Source organism: Helobdella robusta (genome assembly GCF_000326865.2).
Source record: "Helobdella robusta unplaced genomic scaffold HELROscaffold_30, whole genome shotgun sequence".
NCBI lineage: Eukaryota > Metazoa > Annelida > Clitellata > Rhynchobdellida > Glossiphoniidae > Helobdella > Helobdella robusta.
In genome coordinates this window covers 1,587,422-1,599,028 of record NW_008704502.1, presented here as the reverse complement: position 1 = coordinate 1,599,028, position 11,607 = coordinate 1,587,422, and the positions used below count along the sequence as shown (strand labels likewise).

General features: G+C 35.7%; 1 protein-coding gene across 1 annotated transcript; it reads right to left on the bottom strand.

Annotated features, from left to right (window-relative positions):
• Positions 1–5,858: 5,858 nt before the first annotated feature.
• Positions 5,859–9,351, bottom strand: HELRODRAFT_81516 (hypothetical protein; the record flags this gene model as incomplete). Its single annotated transcript, XM_009022078.1, has 7 exons — positions 5,859–5,909; positions 6,138–6,295; positions 7,309–7,450; positions 7,929–8,022; positions 8,262–8,553; positions 8,851–8,988; positions 9,132–9,351. Coding segments are annotated over 7 exons (1,095 nt in total), but the record flags the coding sequence as incomplete, so codon positions are not given.
• Between the last annotated feature and the right edge of the window lie 2,256 nt (positions 9,352–11,607).

Here is an 11,607-nt window from a genome sequence, read left to right as displayed (position 1 = left end):
CAACAACAACAACAACAACATCATCAACAACAACAACAACAACAACAACAACAACAACAACATCATCAACAACAACAACAACAACAACAACATCATCAACAACAACAACAACAACATTATCAACAACAACAACAACAACAACAACAACAACAACAACAACATCATCAACAACAACAACAACAACAACAACATCATCAACAACAACAACGACAACAACAACAACAACAACGACAACAACAACGACGACAACAACAAAACACAACAACAAGACTAACATATAAAAAATCAAAATAAGATTATAAATTTTAAGTTATGTATACATCAAATTGAATGAACAAATTTTTGTATGATATTAAAAAAAAATTCAATACTATAAACGAATTAACGTCACTAGCCAATGTTATGAACAATTTAACAAGGGTGGCATTAGAATTTCATCAAAAGATTTGACAAGGATGACGAAATTGCAAGCAAACACCTTACAAAACCGAAAAATTCATACATCCAGCCAGACAACTTCAACAACACTGCCATGACAATGAGATCAAACATTGAGTTAAAATAATTTTCATCTGTTTTTTTCATATAAATAAATAAATAATTAAAATTTAAAGACAATTTTAATTATATCAGAAAAGTTTCCTTAAACTAATGAAAAATAACTTTCTGAATAAATTTTGTACAAATTCCTCCAATTTTCGTTCAAAATTGTGGAGAGTGATAACAAATGGAAAATAATTTGATTGATGTGTGAAATTTTAAAATTTGATTGAAAATTTTAGGAAAAAAAGTTGTAAAAAATTAATAAGTAGAATATAACTGTACTAAAATGATACAACACAATACAAGCAAACTCACGATATAAAAATTGGATATACACGCTTACATACATATATACATACAAACAAACAAACAAACATACATACATACACACACATACATACATACGTACATACATACATGCATACAAACAAGCATACATACATACATAAAAACACATATTTGTTGATGGAATGCTTGAATACACGCGCGAATAACCTGACAATGGATCAAAGTTAACACAAGCTTACAACAATTTAATATGGAATAATTAAATAACAATAAAAGAATCAATAAAACCACACACGCATACACTCACACACACACACACTCACAACGTGTAGCAGATCTGGAATTTTACGATGTGGTGTTTGACCTTCAGAATGTTAAGCAGAGGACTTTATTTTACACTGTTTCTGAATAGTTTTCTTCTTTCAAGGTCTTCTGTTGGGGGCTGCATCTCCGAAATCCACTGCACACACACACACACACTCACACGCACACAAATACCTCTCATTACATACATATAGTACTGTAAGCGTAACGAACCAGTTATATTCAGTGCCAAAATGTTTGATCAAAACCATATATATGTATATGTATATGTATATATATATATATATATATATATATATATATATATTATATATATATACATATTTAGTTATTATTATGATTATTAGTTTTATTATAAATAAGAATAGTAATAACAAAATTCTGATATTTTTCACAAAATAAACGCCGGAACAATTAAAAAAAGCGCTTTTATACAGTATGTCAGTATAGATCAATCAGCTTTTTTTTTCCCAGTTTCTCATTGGCTGGAAGGCTGATCATGTGACTGCGTTGGGCACTTCTTAGTGGTCAGTATGCAGATATGGGGGTATATAGTATATATATATAATATATATATATATATATATACATATATATATATATATACATATATATATATTATATATATATATATATATGTAATGAAATTTTATAGGATCTTTACGTGACACGTTTTGGGCAAAATTCTGCAGAAAAAGTAAAAATAAATTAAAAACAAATTCATTTCTTAATAATTATTAAAAATAAGTTCATCATCATCATCAGCAGCATTCACCATCACCATTCTCATCATCACCTACTCTTTCTCGTCATCATCACCATCCTCATCATCGTCATCAGCACTTACTCATCTTTCCGACGTCGATGACGTCACCGTCGTTCTTGATAACTGTTGCCAACCTGCCGTCAGCGTGATAACTGAATGACGTCACGTGACCTCGATGGTTGACCTTGCTGGTCATCAGGCCGTTGACCTCGTACAGGAATCTGGAAATGATGATGATGATGATGTAGCTAATGGTGGTAGTGATGATGATGATGTTAAATATGATGATGATGATGATCATTCATCATCATTATCATCATTATAGCTAGAATCACAATCATCATCATCATCATCTCCATTCCCCTACTTGAACGTACGACCGCTGCTATCTGAGTATTCACTCAGGAAATCATTGTGGTCGGTGACGATGGAATGCTTTTCTATGCCGTTTAGAACTATCTCTTTCACCTTCATGTTTGTTTGTTTGTATGTTTGTCTGTATGTTCGTTCGTTTGTTTGTTTGTTTGTTTATTTGTCGTTTGTTAGTTTGTTAGTGTTTTTATTCGTCTGTCTGTTTGTCTGTTCGCTTAAATATGAAAGATACTCAAATAAAAATTTAATCGACAAAATGATTGATTAGTTAATTGACTGACTGACTGATCAATCAATCAATCAATCAATCAATCAATCAATCAATCAATCAATCAATCAATCAATCAATCAATCAATCAATCAATCAATCAATCAATCAATCAATCAATCAATCAATCAATCAATCAATCAATCAATCAATCAATCAATCAATCAATCAATCAATCAATCAATCAATCAATCAATCAATCAATCAATCGATCAATCAATTCAATCGATCGATCGATCGATCGATTGAATGATTGATTGATCGATTAATCGATTGATTGATTTATCGATTTAAAATCATGTTTACGAGGTAAGAATTTGGTCGAAGTCAGATGCAAAAGAGAACAACCTGTAGTTTGTAGTCCCTGTTAAACGTGATGACGTCACCGCGGTGGTTGGTGATTCTTTGGAGTTTTGCGTGCTGGGCGTTTACGGTGTGTGTGAAGTTGAGGATGATTCGATCGCTCCTGACATCTTTCGTCGATAGGTGGTGTCCGAATTTGTTGAATGTGTACAACTCATGCCGGGTTTCGTCTACTATCTGATTGGTTGGTTGGTTGATTAATTGGTTTGTTAATTGGTTGGTTTGTTGGTTGGTTTGCGGTTGGTTGGTATATAGATGACTAGTTTTCAGTGGGCTGGTTGATTGGTTGGTCGGTTTGTGTTGGTTGGTTGGTTGGCTGGTTGGTTTGTGGTTGGTTGGTGTAAAGATGGCTGGTTTGTAACTGGTTGGTTGGTTTGACTGGTTGACGTATGATTGGTTGGTTGGTTTGATTGGATGGTTTATGATTGGTTGGTTTGTGATTGGCTGGCTGGTTTGTGGTTGATTATTTTATATTTTAGACTAGGTTGAATGATGCCATCTTCGTGAATTAAATCAAAACTACTGAAAGATATAAATTGTAATTGTTGACCATTTTTTTAGCCAGTTAAAAGTTAATTCACCTTTTATAAGTACATTTCATCGTAACCAGTATCTCAACCGTACCTTTTTTTCACAATTTTATTTTTTAAAAAAGTTGTTGAGTTTGAGGTTCGCAAAAAATTTCATTTCTAAATCTAACAGAAAATATAATTAATATAAAGTTTTAAGCATAAAAAATTAAAATAAAGTTTTTATATTTTAAAAAATAAATTGATTTAATTTCTATTTGAATTTTAAAAATAAAATAATTCTTCATTTTTTGACTTTTAGTTCAAAGACATTTTTTTTTGTGTAATTCCATTTTAAAATATTTTAAAATGTTTTCTCAAATGATTCATCAAATTCTCCACAATTATTTGATTCGGTGCAATTATTTTTAAACAAAATCAAAAAATATTTTTCTCATTTTCGATCAATTTATGCGTCAAACATCTGGTTCCTTTCTTTTTTTATCCTCACAAAATTTTGGTTATTAAATCTATTTTTTTTTTGTATTTTGAGGATTTTCATTTAAACATATCGGTGAAAAAGTATTAAATCTAGTTATTTGAAAATAATTAAAAAGTTAAACAATAAGTCTACCAACTATAGGCTGGTAATACAGTGGTAATAACTCACTGACAACTAATAATTTAAAAATGAACTCACATTCAACCGATCATCCAACTTGCCAACTGACGGCCGACTAGCCAACCAACCAAATAACCAACCAACCAACCAACTAAAAAACCAACCAGGTATATAACAAACCTCATACAAATTGTTCTTATTTAAAGAGGGCAACTTTGGTTTTATGAAGTGCACCCTCAAGCCTCCCATCTCAGCCACATGGAGAACATTATCCGGGGTCGTTGCTATCGAAACAGGGTACTGCAGGGCTAGCCTTGCCCCCACTTTATGACGTGGATGTGTTGTGTGGTGGGATTTGCGGCGTGTGTTTTGGGAGTTGTTGCGGTTTGCTTGACAAGGACACTTAATTTTGTTGTTGGTGTTTTTGTTGTTGGTGTTTTTGTTGTTGTTGTTGTTAATGTTGTTGATTACGTTGTTGTTGTTGTTGGACTCTTTGATGAGTTTATCGTTATTTTTATCAAGTCCGTTTTTACTTTTACGCTCTTTAGCGTCTTTGTTGAATTTTCTCTTCTTATCATCACCATCATCATCTCTGCAGTGGCACTCATCATCAGCATCTCTCTCATCGTCGTCGTCATCATCCTTGTTGTAACCATCATCATCGTCATCCTCATTATTATCGTCATTCTTTCTTTTGTTCTTGACGTCATTATCACTATCATCATCACCACCACTAACGCCGCCACCACCACCACCACCATCATCATCATCATCATCATCAGATGGATTGCTTACATGGTTCCATATCTTACCTGCTGTGTCTATCCGTTTGATCTATTGAAGAAGAAACAAGTGGTGATGATGATGACGACGACGACGATGATGATGATGATGGTAATAATGATGATGATGATGATGATGATGATGATGATGGTAATAATGGTGATGATGACGACAAAGATGATGACGACGACGATGATGATGATGATGACAGTGATGATGATGATAAACGTAAAAATGTTTGGAAAAATTTTAATTAAAAATAAACAAAAAAATATATAAATATATGAGCAGATAAACATTCAATATATTTCTGTTTATATAGGATATAAACCACACCATGTTTCGGCCACTGGAGATGCTCTCAACCACAAAGAGTTCGCCATCTGGTGAGAAGGTCAGACCCACAGGGTTAATTAGCCTAACATCTGTTGCATACAGTCCTTCGTCTGCGTCATAGTCTTCGTCATCGTCGTCGTCAGGGTCATTAAGTTTGTTTTTGTTGTTTTTATTGTTCTGCTGATTTGGGGTTTTTAGATTGTTGTTGTTGTTGCTGTTGTTGTTGTTAATGTTGTTGTTGTTGTTATGATTGCTGTTACTTTCAAAGTTCATATTAATAGTTTTGTTGTTGTTGTTGTTGTTACCCTTATAGGTACCACTAGCCTTATTATTTATATTATTATTTTCATCTTCATAGTAATAATCATCATCATCTTCATCCTCATCATCATCAGCATCATTATCATCACCGCCCGTAGCATCATCATCATCATCATCTTTAGATGCTTCTCTCTTTCTCTTTTTCACTTTCATTCTTTTACCATCACTGTCTCCATTCGCTCCGTTCATCGTGGAAGAATTATTGTATTTAATTTTCTTCCGCTTGCTGACTGACGGTGATGATGATGATGACGATGATGATGGTGATGACGTCGATAAACAATGCAAAGGTTTTCCCGCCACTAGGACCACCATGTTGTTTTTCGTGACCTTGAAGACGCTCTGAAGGTCAATGAAGTGGAGACTGTCGTCCAGGGGGTTGATGGCCAGCGAGGTCGGCCAGTGCAAGGTCACCTTGACGGTGGTGGTGATGATAATGGGAATAATAATAATAATAATAACTGTAATATTATTTACAATAACAATAGTAATAATAGTAATAACAATATTAAAAAGAAGAAGAAAAAAAAGAAGAAGAAAAAAAAGAATAAGAAGAAGATGTTAATGAGTAGAATACGATTAAAAGCAAAAGTGATAATAATAATAATAATAAATAATATCGGCCTGCAGCACATCACTAACCCGCCTCAAAGGTACATCCCTATAGCAGTCGATCGGTCTGAACAGTTTCGGACCATCCTGGAAACCGATGAATGTATCGATGATACCACTGTTACTAATCGTCCGAATATTCGTCCCGTCGGCTATGAACATGACGCCGTCCTTGTTTATCGTTATGCCTTTGTTTGGAGAATTATTTAAATTTATTTATTTAATAATATGTATTAAACTGATTTCATTATTATTTATTTCAATTTTATTTTTTTGATTACGATATATTTTCCTACTTATGTTTGTTTTTTATTTTGCAGCTCTGTCATTCGCTAGACAGTTTTTACAATATACATAAATATTATAGTGAAACTTTCAAGCCGCAAAAACTGCAACATCCCCACTACACATTTCGTATGCCTTGCGTACAAAAGAGACAATGGCTGTTCTTGACCTAAACCCTTGCCCAACAAAAGTCAAGGTATGTTATGATCCTAACTCCTGCCAAACAAAGGTCAAGGAGTGGTAAAATGGTAATGTGTTTGGATGCATAAATGAGAGTTAACTTGGGTTATGTGATGTTTGTTTGTTAATTTTCAAATATTACATCCATATTAATTGTAAACTTCGCCAAGTTTTTGTGCTGTTTGAAGTGACGAAACGATTTTTTTTTTCTTCAGCGTTTCATCTGTCAGACACGCGATGAAAATAAATTGGATACAATTTGACGTCTCAAAATCAAAAACTGTCGAAAAAAAGTTGAATCGCCACAATTAAATTTATTCGTCACTTTTCAACATCATCGAACGCAAAACTGCTACCACTACTACTACTACTACTACTACTACTACTACTACTACTACTACAACAACAACTGCTACTACTACTACTGATAATGGGAACACTTTTTTTATTCAATCAAATATCATAAAACATACAGAATAATACAATATTCAATATATATACAAATAAAAATCCAGATAAAATAAAAAAATAATCAAGTATACGATAAAACCCTATTACGCATTATCATTTGACAAGTGCAAATAGGAGGCTTATTTAAAATGGTCATACAATGTTTCTGTCGCAATATATAGCGTATGTCGAATTGAATAATAATAATAATAATAACAATAATAATAATAATAGTGCTGCTGATACCGCAATTACTACTACTACTTCAACCACTACGTCGTCCAACCTTTTGGGTAGCTCAGTTTAGCTTTGAGGGCACTTTTGCTATCGCCACATCTGTTGAGGTCACCGTGGTAACACTGCTCCCCTGTTCCCGCTATGACCTCAAAGTTTCTTGACAGGTCTCGGACAGGACCCATTGTCTTTATCTAATTGGTTGGTTGGTTGGATGGTTGGTTGGTTGGTTGGGTGATTGGTTGGTTGGGTGATTGGTTGGTTGGTTGGTTTGTTAGATGGTTGGTTGGTTAGTAGGTTGGTTGGTTGGTTGGTTGGTTGGTTAGTAGGTTGGTTGATTAGTTGGTTAGTTAAATAGTTAGCTAATTTTTTATTGAATTTTATTTTCTTACAAAAAATTATACAAGTGAATACAGTTGGGTCAACAAAAGCACTCGTTTGTAGTCTTATCTGTGGATGAGTAGTCTACTGCAATGCGATTATGTTTGGAGCCAACCTATCCCTTCGCAATGATTTGCAGTCTGATCATAACACTGCAGTGTGTTTAGAACTTTACAGCGAAATCCAATTCATGGATGATATGTACTGGCTCCAACTTATTTGAAATAACATCCACAATAAAAACTTTTTATAAAATTATCCTCGAAGCAAATCCCAAAATGCCAAACGAACCCTGAGTATCTTGAGTTCCTGCTGCTTGGAGATGTACAACTTGCCATCGACCGGACTCATCGTTATGTAGTAGTTGTACGGCGGGTCGGAGTAACTAAGTTGGGGATTGAAAATCTATAGTCAAGTGTTTCATCTGCTGCTATATTTCAATTTTTTGTCTTTCATTTAAATTTTCTATTTTCCTTCATTAGTTTCCGTTGTGAAGTTACTTAAATATATAACTCTTTAATCATCATCATCATTGTTTAACCAGCCACATCATTCACTCATCACCATCATGACCAAGTTATAATTTAATCATCTCAAACAAGCCCCTCTCTAATTAAGCCCTACCTCATCTGCAGAATGTTGGCCACATCAGTTTTACCCGAATCTACCCTCTTGATGAAGCCCCACGTACCAACGTACAAACTACCGTCACGACCAGCTGCTAGTGCCATTGGTCCGTACAACCTCTGCGGCTCTGAAGCTGATGACGCTGACGAAGATGGTGGCGATGAAGATGATGATGATGTAGAGGAAGGAAAGGAAGAAGAAGATTGTGTGACGTCATTCAAGATGGTGGTGTGCTGCAGTGGGGAGTTCGCGAGGAAGTGGTTCGTTCCGTCGCCTCTGTGGATTATATCTGTTTGTGGTCGTTGTGGTTGTTGCGGTTGTAGTAGTGGAGAATGTTTAGTAAATTTTTTCTGATTGGAACTTTCAAACGAACTTGAATTTAACATGCCTTATTCAAATTTTGATATTTAATTTTTTTTTCTTTCCGTTGTGAATCTCTCCAACTAGAAACCAATTTGAAACAGTAAACAAAACAATTGGCAACAACAATCCGACGTGAACATTTGTATGTAAATTTTCTTTTCTTTTCTCGAGATATGTAAATGAAAATTTGAAATGCACCGGCCACAGACAACCGTCTATGAACCTTGGTTGAAGTTGAAGACGTGGTAGGCACTGACACTCCAACCTCCGACATCCCCGCTATCGTGTGCCCACAATGACGTCGTCAATTTGTCCCAATGTATGACGTCACTGCATCCAATGTACTCGTAGCCAACGGAAACTGGTGGTGAAGAGTGGAATTAGATATGAAACATTTGAAGTGATGATTAAGAACAAAGATATGGGTTTTTTTATGCAGCTACACAAAAATTACTATAATAACCGACCAATCGTAAGAGCATTTTTCTATTTAAACTAACTGACCAATGACAGGCACTTTTCCATAAACTTTCTGATTGTACGTGTTTCTCTTGTCCCACTCAAATTTGTACACCAAATCTGATTCCGCCTCTAAGGTTTCTTCATATAAAACGCCTTCGATCTGATGAGGATGATGAAGTAGATGGTGAAGATGAAGATGACAGACCTGATGTCGACCCCATGATAAAACTTGCAATGATGAAAGCAAAAAAAAACAAAGCATTGGAAGAAATAGCATTTATAAAAACAACAAAAACCATTCCACCAAAAAAGTAAAAATAGTGAAGTAATTGAACTGAGCGTGTTCACAACACGTCTGACCTCAATCTTCAAATGGATGACGTGTAGGTCGCCAATGATATCGCTAGAAAATAGGTCACTGTCTTTAAATGTTCCACCAATCATATAGCTGGAATGTGGGTCGTTATCTTTGAATGAATCGCCAATGAGATCGCCAGAATGTAGGTCGTTATTTTTATACAGGTCATCTGCGTTTTTCTTGTGGGCTGGAGTTAATCTGACCAAAAAGTAGGGCAAGAAACCGGAAGTTCGGCTACTTCGGTAAACGAGGTTTAAGTTGGTGTTTGGTAGGTCGATGGTGGATTGCAGAATCTGTGATTATGATGACGTTATGATGACGTAATGATGATGATATCGATGATAACAGTGATTACAACGGTGATGACTCTTACATGTACCGACCTTATTTTTAGTGACGTATTCAGTGACGTCATCGCCAAGGAAACAGTTCAAATTGTGTCTGTTTGACGAACTCTCGGATATTATCATTGGTTTCAATTTGTATCGATCGTGCTTCGTCGCACAATGACGATGATGATGGCTGCGATGGTGGTGACGAGAATGATGATGATGATGGTGGTGATAGGGATGAATATGATGACGGTGGTGATAGTAGTTGTGATGATGATGAGGAGGATGATGATAATGAAGTTCTCTATTGTTTTGTTGATGATGATGGCTGTGGTCTTTTTCTCTGTTTACCGAAATCTTCAGACTATTTTCATCATTATCCTCAAATTCATAGTCCTCATAATCATCGTCATCATCATCGTCATCATTGTTATTATTTTGTTTTCGACCACCGTGATCATCATCATCGTCATCGTCGTCGTCTTCATCATCGTCATTTTCTAAATATAGAACAACGGTTTTCATGACAACGAATCTGTTCCAAGGCACTGTGATGTTCTGCTGTTTGACCTTGAAGGGCTGCCGCTCAAAGTTCAAGGTCACCGAACCTCCGCCGTTCACTAGGATGTCGAAACTGGGCGGAGCGTAGAGAGGGTAATATTGATGAGTAACCATAAATTAAAATAAGAACTTTATTTGAAATATTTTTTAACAAGTTTTGAAAGATGAAAAAAATTGCGAAAAAACCCACTATCCTCCTTCTCTTGTCATCGTGAACCCGTACAACGGTTGCGTCATGACTCCGACCTTGACCCCTACGACGTAGCTTCCCCGTGACGTCATCACTCGACCTCTCACGACTGACACTTGCCTTAGTGACATCAACGATTTCATTGTTATAAATAGTTTCCTTTAAAAATATAGCGTACCGGTTAGAATGTCTAGTAGTATGTGTGTTGCAGCGACCCGGTTTGAGAGCAAGCAACACCCCAACCAACCTGACTAATAAAACATGTAGAATGTTGTCCCACGTATATATAATCTACATGCATACACTGGGCTCCTTACTGAGAACATTTCTTTAAAAAATTAAAAAGAGAATGATGAATGAATACAACGACATACATCTTTCCACAAAAATTTTTAACTTGATCTGAAACACCAGCGGCTTACGTGCTGTTGAAAGAAGTAATGGTGGCATCGTTCTGGACGCTTTCATCGCTGACGAGGAACTTCACCTTTTCATAAAATGACGCAATGGTGGTCGTCGGCTGTTTGGGCAGTAGGATGGTGCTTGGGTCAGGCGTCGTGATGCAGTGGCTACTGTTCTGGCATGCGGTCGTCGTCGTTGCTGATGATGATGATGGAGAAGATGATGGAGAAGATGAGGAAGAGGAAAAAGACGATGAACAGCAGTCCGGATCAAGACAGTCGACCAGATGATCTGTTTGTTGTATGGTTGGTTGGCGTAACTTTGAATGACAAATTTTCTTTTAATAACTCGTTAACAAAAACTTCTAACTCTACTAAAACAGCATTATCGAGAAAGTCTCCAACATCACCAGTTTCACTAATAATAATAATATCATCATCACCACCATCCACACCACCATCATCATCACCACCATCCACACTATCATCATCACCACAACCATCCACACCATCATCATCACCACAACCACCCACACCACTACCATCATCCCCCATCATCACCATCATCACAACCACCAAAAACAATAAAATAAAACAACAGCAATTCCACTCACCACCATCATTATCAAGACCATCTGAGCAGTCGCTTTCAACGGCCACGTTGCAATAAATTCCA